Source organism: Triturus cristatus, chromosome 8, assembly GCF_964204655.1.
Source record: "Triturus cristatus chromosome 8, aTriCri1.1, whole genome shotgun sequence".
NCBI classification, from domain to species: domain Eukaryota; kingdom Metazoa; phylum Chordata; class Amphibia; order Caudata; family Salamandridae; genus Triturus; species Triturus cristatus.
Genome location: NC_140591.1, coordinates 1098847144 through 1098862509, shown reverse-complemented (window position 1 = coordinate 1098862509; position 15366 = coordinate 1098847144). Strand labels below are relative to the sequence as shown.

Genomic DNA, 15366 nt, shown 5'->3' with positions numbered 1-15366 from the left:
AAGATCAGCACAGCAGGGGAATCCGCCCAGCATGGAAGGGGTTAAAACTAATTGTTTTCATACTATGAGCCCTATTATGATGTCGGTCAGAAAGCCTCCGACTTCAGGTCGGAGGCTTTGCGATCGAAATCTAAAATGTTACAGTCTGACTGCCTTATTACAATGAAGGCAGTTGAAGTGTAAACCAGACGGTCATTCCGGCTGGCTTCCGACGGGCTCAAGGAGCCTGTCAGCCAGTGGAACCGCAAAATAATCCCTTAAAGACAGCGGGGTAGATTTACAAGACAGTGACGCATCTGTAAGGATGCGTCACTTTCCCTGCACCACCCTGAGAAATCTTTAAGCCACTATGGATGCACCGTATTTACAATACGGCGCACCATGGCGCAAGGATTGACAGATGCGTCAGAAATTCTGACACATCTGTTGACGCAAAAGACACCCATTGCTGGAGTCGTGTCGCAAGCACGACGCAACTCCAGCAATGCAGGTGGAGGCCTATCCGCATTGTGCTGAGTCACTCCTTACGCCTGCTTCAAGCAGGCGTAAGAATTTGACACAGTGGCGTCCTTGAAGTGGCGCAGTGAAATCTTGTAGATTTCACTGCATCACTTCTACGAGGCATTTTTTGCGTTGGAACGCCCACCCTGCATACATTATACCTGACGCAGGTATAAAGTGACGCAGGGCTTTACAACGTGACGCATCTCCCTAGATGCTTCACGTTGTAAATGGGCCGCATTTTTACGCTGCTGCTGCGTCACAAGAAGTGAAGCAACGGCGGCGCAAAAATGACGCAAGGGGCTTGTAAATCTGTCCCAACGTTTCCGCCGTCTTGATTATGATGTCGGTTTCTGACAGGTGTTTAGTGTCGGGCTTTCCAACATGAAAAGCCTGTCGGAAAGCGACTTTGGGGGCCCCTAGCTGTGCCCCCTTGCCTCCGGTTGGGGGCCTGACGCATGGTGCTGGGATTAACAGAAACTCCCATTTCTCTATGGGAGCTTGTGCTGCGGCTGGTTTCTGACCGCAGCACAAGCTTCCATAGAGAAATGGGAGCTTACGAACGCACCTTGTGCGGTCACATCGTAATTGCGGTGTCGGGCGGCCGACCAGAGGTTAGTCGTGTCGAGACCGCGGCGATGTCGGTCGAAGACAACTCTGACCGACATCGTAATGATGCCCTAAATGTGTTGCCAACTGTGAATTTTAAAAAATGTTTAAGGAGAGACCGCGATGTTCACTAGAAAATGTCACCTGGTGGTAATGTTGGTTCTTCTCACAGTGCTTTCTCTCCAGAGTTTACCAGCCTATCTTTACCTCTGTCGGCTTTTAGTGGCTATCAAGCTGCATCGGTATATACAACACCGGTCCTCTGCAGAGAGGCCATGAGCAAGTGCCAGTGATGGATACACTGAAGTAAGCTGAGAAATCATAGAGCGTTGGGTGGTACTGCAAAACAACCACAGACAAAGCAACAAATACTCTATAAAATAAATATTGACCTAGAAGGAGCTTGCATTTTCCTATGTACAATTCAGAAGTAACACGTCAAATGATAGAATATATTAATGCTTTTTCCAATGGAATACACAAGTCATGGTTTATTTGGGCACAACAGTTTCAGGTTAGATTATTTTATGTTTTTGTCATTTGTCTTCTTGCCCCACTGTGTTACAAATACTGTAATTTTTAAGCAGAAATATAAAGCCTTTGTGGTCGTATGTGTCGGAGTAGAACTAGGCTAAGGCTGATTTTGTATTAAAAATACAGTGCTGGGAATTGTAACAAAAATGTGATACAGATATAGGTAGAGATAGAAATTCCAGCACCTCTCTTTAATTTCAAATGTATCTCCTGTATGAAAAAATGGATATGACAGCTCAAGTTATCAAAACGGTACAAGGGATATGTATATGCGCTAATCCAGGATTTAAACAATAATCCAAAGCTGCTACTTGGGTGTAAGGAACATGTAAACATGTTTTAAATGGTGGCCAAGACACACCTTTGTTCACCTTTGTTGTTCTTACCATGTTAAATGCATACACTCTGCACTAATTGGTTGAGGTATATGTTGAAGAATTGATGATACTAGCATTGTGAATTTGTAATTCTTCCCTTTATGATCACACAGTTAGTATTCTGTCTCAAGTTGCTACCTCTCATTCCCCCATAACGTTCTGCGTCAACCAAAAAAAACACAACAAGGTTTTGTTTTGCTCAAAGTCGAACCCGATGAAAAGTTTTGAATGTGCTTACAACTTGATTAACTGATATGGCACATCAGTTTCTCTGCCCATGGAGGCTTGTCCCAGCATCTCTGATATTGAGCAGGTCATTGTCCAATCAAAGAGACCGTAAGAGCCTTTGAGCTTAGCCTTCCATTGTCTCCTGGCCATCTCGCGTAGGCCATTGATAACAACACTGCAGCTTGGATAAATAAATTACAGTAAAGAAAGTACATTTTGAAAGATAGTTCCACTAATTTACATAATTGGTAGATACAGTCCAAATGTGCATTCCCTCAGCGTGGGACTCCAAGTGGAAGGCACTACTTCAACATACCGCTGTATGCCTGCGTTCGTTTGCGCGGTGTCCTGGCAGCACAGCGGTGGCTGGTACGACTTCTCCAGAGCTGTGATGTGAGTCTTTGGAAGTAACATTGGCAGTAGATTGAGTGACAATTCCCTTTGCTCTGTCTTCTTGTGCTTGTTCTCCAGCGATACAAGATCCTTCGGCAACTTTTTTTTTTGCTGTGTGTCTCTGGCGTTCCCTTAGAAGGTCGTACGCCATGACAGATTAAAGAACCTGGTCTCCAGACCGCTGCTGGAATGTAGGGGTCCATCAGAAACTCTCTACAAAGCTTCCGGGGAAAAGCCCCGTTCTTCCGTTCCGCTGCAGCGTTCCTTTGTACCAGCCATCTTCGCGCTTCTTGTGCACAAACACAACGTCGCCTTCCTTCAGCTCAATCTCCGCCTCGCTCTGCGGCGGATACGGAACCACCACGCGGTATCTGTGGAGACAGAAGCAAATTAAAATTAAAATAAAGTTTTGACATAGTTCATTTCTTGACATGATCAGTTCTTGTTGGAGATTTTAAAACCAATAGTCAGCTGTTAACTTTTCCTAGGTATAATTCAATATATGTTCAGCACACGTTTTAACATGATATTTGTGTTTTATAAGTCAAGAACCCTGGCAAAAACGCACACAAATACATTTAGTTATAAAATATATCTTTATCTCCTGTGTAAAATTAGATTGTTTCTGTATCGAGCTTTATAACGCACCAGTAAAAAACTGAAATATGTCTAAGAAATATTAGCGAGTGTGGTGGTGATGTAGAATTAAAAAATACGCACACAAGTGACAAATGAAACAAACCCCTGAATCAATCTTCATTCACGAATATTGTTTATAGCACTCTAAAGAACGCGCTTCTCAAAGCGACCCACGAACAACAAATAAAGTTCCGCTTTTTTGTATTCGTTTTATTGCTTTTAGTCAAAATTCACATGATTTTTGGCGGGTTTCCGGTGAAAATGTGAAATACCATGTTTTATCTTGCTGAAACACTAGAGGGAGCCATAATAACACGGTATTTAGAATAATACAGACAGGCGGGTCCAAAATTAGGAAATAAACGTAACAATATGCTCAAATAACAGGGGATTGCTTTGTTTGAAACCACACGTAACGAGGAGATACTTTTGTCCCTGTACGCTTACCGGACACAACGATAAGGATGTTTGGAGATTATTTAAATTCGAAGACAAAGGCCCAGATTTACAATGAGGATGTGCTGGCACAAAATCATGTAAAGTCACGCAATGTCATGCTAAGCAATGGAAAGTCTTGTAAGGGTATTTCCTTTCCGGCACAAAAGGTATTTTGCGCTGGAAAGGTGCACTTTACTCAGAGCAAATTAGTGCTTAATTTGTAAAAAAAATAAGTGCCATTGCCCTCGTCAGGAGGCAACTGCAGCCTGCACCACCCGTTCCCCCTGTCAGCGCTGCCAGCAGCAATCCCAGCACAACCACTAACCATCACACTCCTACAAGTGTGACAATGCAGACTATTCCAAGTCCCTAACACTATTAAGAATGGCTTGGGCAGCAGGCATTAGTCATTTTTACTGTATATTGAACGAATAAACAACTGTTGTTGTCCTCATCTCTGAATTAGATAGACAGCGCCACCATGTGGCAGTCTGTCATAAGTGCAGGTGTTAACAGTTAAGTGCCCATGACCAGCACCGGAAACCACCGACTCAAATTAAGTACTGGCAGAAATAGCCTTTACGCAGCTCTGTGCAGCTGTACTTCAAGAGGGCGTTACTTGAGTGTTACATTGGCAGATCAGTGCATGCACCCATAGTTTTTGACGTATAGTATGATCTACAAAGATAGCGAGACCAGAATTTGCATGAAAAACAAATGCCTCCTTGAAGCAGATGCTGCGCTAACAAGAATACATGTTTTAATTTCTCCAAACGTTCCACTGCACAGCACACATGCAATCTGTGGAATAATTAAGGATTTATCTAGTAGTATTTTGTGCTGGAAAAATGTGCTTCCAGTGCTCATTTTACACTAGACAGCAACCTCACACCGCTGCACAATGGTGCAAAGGTTGTGCGTGGCACTAGGCAACCTTTATAGTTGATGACACGAGTGGCAGACCATTTTTAATAAACAAGGCTCTGTGCTGCATTCTCCCCCTTGCACAGCACAGTGCAGCAACTTTGGCGGTTGCACTTTGTTGCTCTAAATGTAATGATTCTGCCCAAAGTCTTGCATGATCATGCTTACCAGGATGTTTTGGTGAAACTTTTATTTTCATTGCAGACAATAATCAAACATGTAAACAAACCTCAAGGCTGATATTATTTTGTAAATATGGAAAATATTGTGAAAAGTGCTGCTTCTTATTCTTAATCATTAACGGCTTGTCACCGGTACCGAATCAAATAACTTTTGTCACCTGTTAACTGCCGGTTTACTCCTGCAAACCATGTAGTAAAAAGTAGTGTACACTACAGGCACTATTTCATGGTATCTTAGATCATATGTATGGTCAACAGTTGATTTTAACCCCTTCCACGCGTGGCAAATTCCGCCGCGATGCGAGGGGGGCAGGGCTGGGTGTGGCGATCAGGTACCCAGGACGGCACCCGGCCGTCATAAATCATGGTGGGCGTGTGCTCATGACGGCCGGGAGACGTCCGAACTCCGCCCACCAATTAATTCTCCCGCACAGGCGGGGAATTAGCCGCGTGTGGGCGGAGCGGCAACGGTCGGACGGCTCCCAGCCGTCATGAGCACACGACTACCGTGACTCATGACGGCCGGGAGCCGTCCTGAGCATCGATAAGGTTAAATCTGTGATATATTTATTGGCACGTCATCGGACAGTTGAATTTTTTAAAATGTGTTTAATTCTTTTTGATTATAGCTTCCACAAACAGTAAAGAAAAATTGTTATGGTTTTAATTAACTAAACAATAAAAAAAATGTACCTTACCTTACTGCTTCCTAATCAGTCCTCATGTAGCCCACAGGAACATTTAGGTTCAGATTGACAAATAAATCGTGCAACGCAGCAAGTGAAGTTGCTGCGCTGCATGAACAGGAGAGAGCAGAAGAGCAGCATATCTACTAAGATGAGGCGCACTGTTCTATTCTCCCTGTGCTGGTGCACTTTTGGCTACCAAGCACCAACACAGATACCTTAGAACCAAAGTGCAAGGGTGTCTGTGTTGTGGTCACCATAGTTTTGGTGCAGGAAGGGGTCCTTTAATATACAAAGACAATACTTTAAGGCATTTTCCTGTTTGTATGTGTGCTGTAGAAAGCAGCACACGTGAAGAGAAAAAAACTCAAGGAGAATTGAAAAACTTTCTCCTTGTTACGCCTGCCTCGGAAAATATAGAATTTTAGTAAAATCAAAAGGTATTGGACAACACTAGAACTAAACAAGCATTGGCCAAGTCAATAGGTCTGGTGTTGGCTTCCATCGTTTGGCTTTGTAAAATGCTTGGTTTGCCATGTTTTTTAACTTTATTGTTGAAGGAGCGGATGGGCAACTGCCAATTAAAAAATAAAAGATTGGCTAAAAGCAAAAATATTGAGCAAGTTATTCGAGTGTTTGTACAAAATACCGAGTTGTAAATATTGGGAGACAGAAATATCGAAAATAAAATATTATGATGCAAAAATATTGTGTTGTAAGAAGATCATTGTCAAGAATATCATTTTTTTACGTAAGTAATATTGTTTTTTAAGAATATCATTGTTTTATTATAGATTTTAGTGAGATAATTGTGAAAAATATTGTTTTCAATTATTTTAATGTGTTTTAGTTCATATAATAATTTCATGTGTTTCTATTGTTTGCATAATTGATATCATTTAAAAAAATATTGTTTGTAAGTTTAGGTAATTTAGATTTCTTTTTTAAATTGGTAATAGCAATTTATTGTGTTATAGTGGGTTGTTGGGTTTGTAGAGGGATAGGGTGGGAAGTTAATTAAGTAGTACTCATTTATTAATTAATTCATAATTTATAATTGATTACGTGGTTCGTATTAATTATGTAAATTATGCAATGCTGATTTATGTTTGTTATATTTTAGTGGTTGGTTGCCAGGTTTGTAGGTGGATATTGTGGGAAGTTAATAAAGTAATAATCAATTCACAGTTAATTATTCATTTTTAAGTTATTATTTATTTGATAATTATTTATGAAATTTGTGTAATACTTATATATTTAGTTGTACTTAGGTGTGGGTCACTAAGTTTGTAGCGGTATAGGGTGGAGAGTTCATCAAGTAATAATTAATTAACAATTAATTATTAATTGCTATTTAAATATTTAATTGGTTATTCATTATATAGATTATCTAATATTTACATATTTTAGTTATATTTTAGATGTGGATTACTAGATCATAATACATTATTTAATTTACTATCAATTATGTAAAATTGTACTATACTTATTTATTTTAGTTTATTTGAGGTGTGGGCTGCTTGATTTGGAGGGGTGTAGGATGGGAATGTAATCAAGAAATAATTACACACCATTTGTATTGATAATTATTTAATTGATTATTAATTATGTAAATTGTTTTATTGGTTTATATGTTTTTAAATAGATATCTATATATCATGTTAATTAATAATGTTTATATGATGAATTTAATATTTTTTCAAAATTAATAGCGTTATTCAAATATGTAATCTGTTTGAAGTTAAGTACTTTCCCTACTATTGCTAAGACTGGAGTTGGAATAGTAAATGTAACCCCTCCGAAATACAACATTTTCCCTCCTGTTGCACAGACTGAATTGGGAATAGTAAATGTTACCCCTCTGAAGTCCAACACTTTCCCAAGTGTTGCACAGACTGAATTGGGAATAGTAAATGTTACCCCTCTGAAGTCCAACACTTTCCCTAGTGTTGCACAGACTGGAGTGGGAATAGTAAATCTTACCCCTCCGAAGTCCAACATTTTCCCTATTATTACACTGTTTGGAGGGGGAATAATAAATGTAATACCTCTGAAGTCCAATACTTTCCCTTCTCTTAAGCTCTTTAGAGTAGAGATGGTAAATTTAACCCCCTCTGAAGTTCAACATTTTCCCTAATGTTACGCTGACCGGATTAGGAATAGTAAATATAATCCCTCCAAAGTCTAATGCTTTCCTTATTGTTGTTTAGACTGGGGTGGGAATAGTACATTTAACCAATCCAAAGCCCAGAACTTTCCCTACTGTTGTGCCGACTTGAGTAGAAATAGTAAATATAACCTCTTTGAAGTTTCACACTTTCCCTACTGTTGTGCTGTTTGGAGTGGGAATAGTAAATTTAATCCCTCCGAAGTTCAACACTTTCCCTACTGTTGTGCTTTCTGGGGTCAGAATAGTAAATTTAACCCATCTAAAGTCCAACACTTTCCCTACTATTGCGCGGTTTGGAGTGGGAATAGTAAATGTTATCTTTCCCCACCTTTGAGATGACTGGAGTAGGAATAGGAAATATAACCCCTCCAAAGTTTAACGCTTTCTCTACTGTTGTTTAGACTGGAGTGGGAATAAAAAAAATAGCCCCTCCTGAAGTCCAACACTTTCCCTACTGTTGCACGGAATGAAGTAGGAATAGTAAAGCTAACCCCCCCATACATTTTCCCTATTGTTTCATTGCCTGGAGTAGGAATAGCAAATGTAACCCCTCTAAAGTGTAATGCTTTCCCTGCTGTTGTGTTGTTTGGAATGAGAATAGTTAATCTAACCCCTCTGAAGTCCAACACCATGCTTACAGTTGCGCTATTTGGAGTGGGAATAGTAAATTTAACCCATCCGAAGTCCTACACTTCCCTACTGTTGCATAAACTGGAGTAGTAATACTATAGCTAATGTTCCTTGACTCCAATATTTTCCTAATATTGGTGAAATATTTTTTAATTATAATCTGTATATTTTGTATTTAATATTTTTTATTTTTTTTACAATTTCAAACATTTTATAATATTTTTTGTAATTGTATTTGCTTGGTTTTTACATTTTTTATATTTAATTTATTTAGTAATTTATTTAATATTTTGCAATTAAATTGTTAATATTTCTAAAGTTTCAATTAAATACATATATGTATATTGATAGAGATGGATACGTATATATAACTATGTATAAATAACTATGTGTATATATATATATATATATATATAAGTATATGATTTTTCTAGTAGTAAATTTTAAATTCTTAAAGATAAAGGCAATATAATGTAAACTATATATCTGTAATAATTGTGTTACACACTATATATACACACACACACATATATTTGTGTGCGTGTTTATATAAGTATATATTTATATTAAGTATTAGTGGAATTTATGTAACTTACATCATATTAATCTTATATACTAAAATATTTAAGATTTACTGCTTTGAATATATATATATATATATATATATATATATATATATATATATATACACACATATACATATATTTAAAAGATCATATATATGTTATATAAATATATTTAAAAAACACTATATTTTGGTATGCTTTTGGACGATAATAGTGTTAAATAAGTTTTTATTTTTGTACTTACCATTATAAGTAAAAGGATACGATATTTTGGCAAACTATATTTTGACACGATATTTGTGCCAGTGATCCATTTTTCTAATGTCAAAAAGCACACATTGTCATAGTAGTACCTGGCACTGAAGGGAACTACTTTGTGTGCGAATGTGCTCCTTGTGAAAGGGGACAATGCTGTGGTTTACAGTGCAGTTATATACTTTTAGTGAATTCAAAAGGTCTTGACTAAAGCCAGACGTAAAAAGGAATTTGCATGATCTTCCTAGGATCATAGGAATACTGTGACTGGAACAGACCATAAATATATACCCATGTGCAACTACAGGTGCAGATATGCAACTTTCTTAGAGAATCAGGCCCGCAATGTTCCAGTGGGGTACATGTTTTGGGAAAAAGAAAATAAAGGAAATAAGGAAAACAGTTATCCTGTAACACCAAGAGTTACTAAGCTGAAATCCTTTAAATTTAATAGATGGGATCACTAGGCAGTCACAAAGTTCTGTTCTCTCGATCATCTCTTATATCAAACAATAGATCAAAGCAATACTATGGATGCAAAATGGATCACTCTGGCGCTGTCCACAGTACTGAATTCTTTTTAATATGGGAATCGAATCTATGGAAGGGGTCTGGGATACATTATAGAGGATATACAGTTTCACTGTTTAATGTGTGCACCCAATTTGCTAACGTCTTATGGTTAGTTTTTATGAAAAAATCTCAGTACAAAAGCAGTACAATCATAGTTGCATTGAACATAGATTTAAACTTATAAAAAAAAAACTTGCTCACGCTTACATTGGTAATGACCAGTAGGCAAGGGGATTTGTCATGGTGACATACCACCAGACAATGTTCAAGCCACCGAAGGCTTCTTTGGTGGGAACATTTGTGTTCCCTACTGAGATAGCCCTTGGAAAAGGAGAACTAGAAGTGGGGGATGGACTGACTCTGTCATTTTTATTGGCAGCATTCATCTCAAATCCTTCATACAGTTTGATGTTCATGATCATCAATTGGAAAAAACAAAATTAAATCTTCAACAGTGTCTGTGATCAATGACTTGCTGTTAACACTCTGGCCACCACAATAACTCTCTCAGAAGCATTTGAAGTGGCGTTCCTGATCAAGTCTTAAGGAACAAGGGTTTCAAAAACTGTAAGAGCGGTATCTAAATTATTACTTCGGAGCAGTAGGCACCTGCCATAGGATTCAGAATAGATGACCCCCACAAACTTTATAAACTGCTACCAACTAGGGCCTAGGAGTCTGTGTCTTTGGGCATAGAGAGGGTTTTCCCACACAAGACTAAAAAGAGAAGGTCCACTCATGCTGTCTATAGGAAGATTAGAGCTACAGGGAGCATTAATCTAGGAACCCATGGACAATGCCCAAAAAAGAAAAAACTGGGGTATTTGAATGAACAATATGAAAAAATGAATGGGTTACATAGCTCGACAAAGTACCTGCAGACAATGTTTTATCTCACTGTGCATCTGCCAACAATCACTGCTTGTGATGTAGCTGGCATGGGTGAGATCATGACAACACCGGGGCAAAGATTGGTTGTAAAGGGGGACCATGTACCAGTGAACCCCAGATGTTACCCAATGTGTCATCAACTGCTGCCCAGATGTATTTATTTAATACATTTATATATCTATACAACACTCTAAACAAACTAAACTTTATCTATGTCAGTGCCTAATTTGAGCTGCTGGTTTCCGGTGCTTGTCACCAGCATTTACTTGCCAGTGCAGTTATGATAGTCTGCCACATGGTGTTACCGTTTGTGTAGTTTTGGGGCGAGCACAACAACAGTTGTTGGTAAATTCAATATATCTTAAAAATGACTAATATCTCCCTCCCAAGCAGTGGTGTAGCAAGGTGGGTGGGTGGGGGGGGGGGGGGGACGGTGGGGGTGTTAAGCCCTGTGTGGCACAAGTTTTGGGGGAGGTGAATCAACACCCCCTCAACCACTCTTCCATGCGTTTGCTGTGCGGCGGCAATCGCGGGAATATCGCGTTGCCCCCTCGTCCCCCCCCCCCCGGCTCTTGCGACCACCGCTGGCCAGGAAAGGCAGGGACTTCCATGGGCTGCGGAGTGGCTAGCTACGCCACTGCTCCCACGACTGTCTTACAGCTTTACGGGGGCTGGAATAGCCTCAACAGTCAAACCTGGAGGCGTGTGTTGCTCAGTAGTTGTGTTGGTTATATCATTGGCAGTTCTGGCAAGGCCAATGGGTCAGGCAAGCGGCAGTGTTCTCCTGACGAAGGCCCTACTACTTATTTTTTCACAAAATAAGCACTGATCTGTGTGCCAAAACAGGCGGGAGTTGTGGGACCAAGAACAAGCAGAGCTCAATCCAGCGAATTAGCAGCGCAATCATGTTTTTAATGGCTTACCAAAAATACAGAGGGAATCCTCCGTCCGCGTGCGTAAGGTTAATTCATAACATTACATAATCCAGGACATGTCTCAGAAAATTTCTGGCCACTGTAATTTACATTTTGTCCTAACAACTATTAGGAAACAGGGGAGCCAACCGCAGAGACCTGGAGGGAAAGCATTTGCTTATTTTATGCCCAACCTATCATTGGTGAATTAGCGAGTAGGTACTTATACAGCAACGTCAAGATTTTAACATTGATCCCACCTAACCAGCAACCAATGAAATGAAGTCTGCAGATGTGAGACTGGGACCATTTGCAGGTTGAAGGTAAGACATGATGCTGCCCTCTGTGGTCACTGCGGCTGCATCAGTTGACAGGCTGGAAGCCCCCACAGGAAGCATTTCCAAAATCTGGGGTTGCCATGATTAGGCTTCCCACTATGGTTTTATCATGCCCCCTCAGAATACAATAAAGCACCTTACAAAGCTGGCATAATTTATATCAACAATTCTTGGTCACCTTGCCTATCCGGGGCAATAAACTCATACTTGAGATGCACATGAAACTGAAATTTTGTGAGTGAAACATGCATATGTGCTTAGGTCCGACAAGCATTACTTCCATTTTGGGTTCATGAAAAGTATTTTTTATTCTCCTAAAGGCATCAGCGGGCCCATCTACCCGTACATAGGTCTGCATATTGTCATCACAGGAGTGAATTTGGTTCACGAATATGGACTACATAATGCATACGGTGGAGCATCATTAAAGGACACAGAGGGTGTGGGTTGTAAACTTACCCTTCAGCAATGGGTATACTTGACTCCTGCTAGTTATTTCAGTCACTGGAAGTGGTCACAAAGACGCTGGATGAAGGGTGAGGGTATAGATTTCCTTGCCAACTTGCTTATCTTCCCTCATTTAATTAGCATTTAATTAAAAGCAAATCAACGTATTCTCTGATAAGCCCCATCCTCTGCTGGTTCTCGCAGACACCCACTCCATCACAAATGTTTCTCATGAGATGTTGCATACCCACACTTCTAATAAAGCGCTTTCAAAGGGAGGCACATTTGTAAATTGTCCTAGGGAATGTGTGTTCTCTAACCAACGACCATAATGACAGGTGTTCGATGAAAACTAATTTTGTATGTCATCTGCCTAACATGGGGCCTGATTACGATGTCGGTTAAACTTACGTCTGACCGGCTTCGCTGTGGAAGCATGACCGCCTGACTAGTAGTCAGCGGTCCCGCTGCCCGCTGCCCGCATTACAATTCTTCACAGCGGTCGCATCGTGTATATACTTTGTATTGCGGTGTGTGCTGCGGGCTGCAGCACACGCAGCAGTACAATATATACACATCTTACATATCCCTGCACAATGTGGCAGACACTATGTGGTACTATATGTAGGGGGGCACCATAGGTCCCAGGGCTCATTGCACAGGCCCATGCGGGAAGGGGCCCTGCTAGGGGCCCGCAAGTCACCTTCCACCTGCCTTTTCATGGCGGGTTAACCGCCATGAAAGGGCTGGCGGAAAGGGACATACTTATCCTACAGCGGTGCCTAAGAAGGCACCGTCCAATTGTTGAGAATAGGAGTCCAACCACCGCACTGACGGGATCCTCGATCCTGACGGATGCAGCGGTATTTCCTCCACCAGTTGTGATCCAACTGCCTGCATCATAATGCGGCGGTTGGATCAGATGGGTTGGATAGCGGTGGGACTGCCACAGACGGACTGACAATGGCGTACCCACGCCATCGTAGTCAGGCTCATAGTGAGACTCTAAGGAAAGCCTATGGCAATGTTCCGTAATTCACACTTTTCCTCTAAATGCATAGGTGCACCTCCTTCTGCTCGAGATTTACTGTTTACCGAGTCTTCTACACTGTTCTGGGTGTCATTACTATACAGTTAGACTATGGGCCTAATTTAGAGTTCGGTGGATGAGTTACTTCGTCACAAATGTGTCTCATATCCTGTACTACACGTGCCATTGGATATAGTGCACTTGTAATACAGCGGACGGGATATTCCTCACATTTGTAACCTGTCTGCCGAACTCTAATTCATACCCTATGCTCTGAATTTAGGTCCTGGGTCCAAGGATTATGCTTAATGCATGAAAGGCTTTTTTCATACCTCTCATATTACCCTTATTTGAAGATAAGCCTCTATAGAATATCAATGAACTGTTCCACACGACTTATATTGCTTCCTGTGGGGCATTGATTTTCTCCCAACGCTGTCCATGGTGTGAAAAGTCTATACAGCGACACCATTTTTTCCTTGTATCATTTTAATTTTATTTATTTTCATCATTATTATCAATTTCTTTTTTCTTTACTTTTGTATACTGTACTTTACTTGACTGAAAAAATAGAAAGTGAATACAATATATACAGTGCTATACAATAATGTGTGCAAAATTATACAGTGTTATACAACAGATAATATAAATTCATTTCATTTCATATACAAAGACCTTCTTCTCAATCTTTGAGGCACAAGGAACCAGTACCATGTATATACAGTATTTCATAAAAGAATACTCATTCATAGTAATATTCATACCCCACATTGGCCAAACCACTCGTTCCTCATACCCACACACATTCATTCCCACAACGTTTGCCATTCATTCTTATTCAAACCATTATTTTACAATCACTGTCTAAAGACAATGGCAAAGTGACAATTTCCTCAACCGTTGCTGTGCATCTTGTAAAGTTCGGTCTACAATCATTGGGTGGACAAGATGTAAAACCTCCATCTTCGTCAGGACCAACCAGTAGCGGCTCGTGGACGGAGTTCGGTGAGGCAGTGAGGCATTTTGCGATGCAGCACGCGCAACGAAATTCGTTTTATTAATTTAAATGTGTACTTACCTCCGTTCATCCATATTCCGGTGTTACATTTCCCCACCCTGCCCCTCCCCCGCCCCGCCTCACTGGCTCACCGAACTCCCTCCACGAGCCGCTACTGGGACCAACTGAGATGGTACCTCATGAAATGGCAGAACAACATGGGGGGTATCTGTAAATAATATAATCAAGCAAAGTACAATATACAAAGGTAACTAAAAGAGACCTTGATAATAATGAAAAAAAGAAATAACATATATATTTTCTTTTTTGCAGAGTTTTATATAGCGCGAACTTGACCCGAATCCAATCAGGTATCAGAGTGCTTTACACAGCACCAGTTACCTTACATGAGGACACACAATGGGAGATTAAGTGATTTGCCCAGAATCACAGGATGTTCAGCGTCATCACGGAGACTCAAACCCAGTTCCCCCAGGTTCGAGGTCGAGCGCCCTAACCGTTAGGCCAACTCCTCTCCACATCAAACATTAAAATGATACAAGGAAAGCATGGTGTAGCTGTATAGACTTTTCACACCATGGCCAGCTTTGGGAGCTAATCAAGGCCCCACAGGAGGCAATACAGATCATGTAGGACAGTTCATTGCAATTCGTGTTGTTTTTCCCCTTGTCCCAAACCTCATAAAGCATATCTTAGGGGGCACCTTCCTTTATAAAGATGACCCTCTATAGAATCATGTCCAGACGAGTCAAAGAACTCCGGGGCATATTTACAAGGGCTTTATCTCTGCTTTTTGGGCTGAAAAATCCAAAAAAGCGGAGATAAAAATATCGCCTTATTTACAAGAGGGTGCTAACATGCATAATCGCATGTTAGCACCCTTTTTCCCAACGCCTCCCTTTGCATCTCTAATGAGATGCAAAGTGGGCGTCATTGGGCGTTCCCCGGAAGGACTACCTTGCAAATATCGCTGATGTTCACATCGCAATATTTACAAGGCAGCCCAGAGGATTTTAGCACACA

General features: G+C 40.5%; 1 protein-coding gene across 1 annotated transcript in view; it reads right to left on the bottom strand.

Annotated features, from left to right (window-relative positions):
- Positions 1-305: 305 nt before the first annotated feature.
- The window catches only part of SH3RF3 (SH3 domain containing ring finger 3), a 1248419-nt gene continuing 1233358 nt past the window's right edge, over positions 306-15366 (bottom strand). Inside the window, exon 10 of the mRNA XM_085622642.1 lies at positions 306-3013. Within this exon, the coding sequence (XP_085478768.1) occupies positions 2845-3013 (169 nt within the window). The 3' untranslated portion in view covers positions 306-2844. The remainder of the gene's footprint in view (positions 3014-15366) is intronic.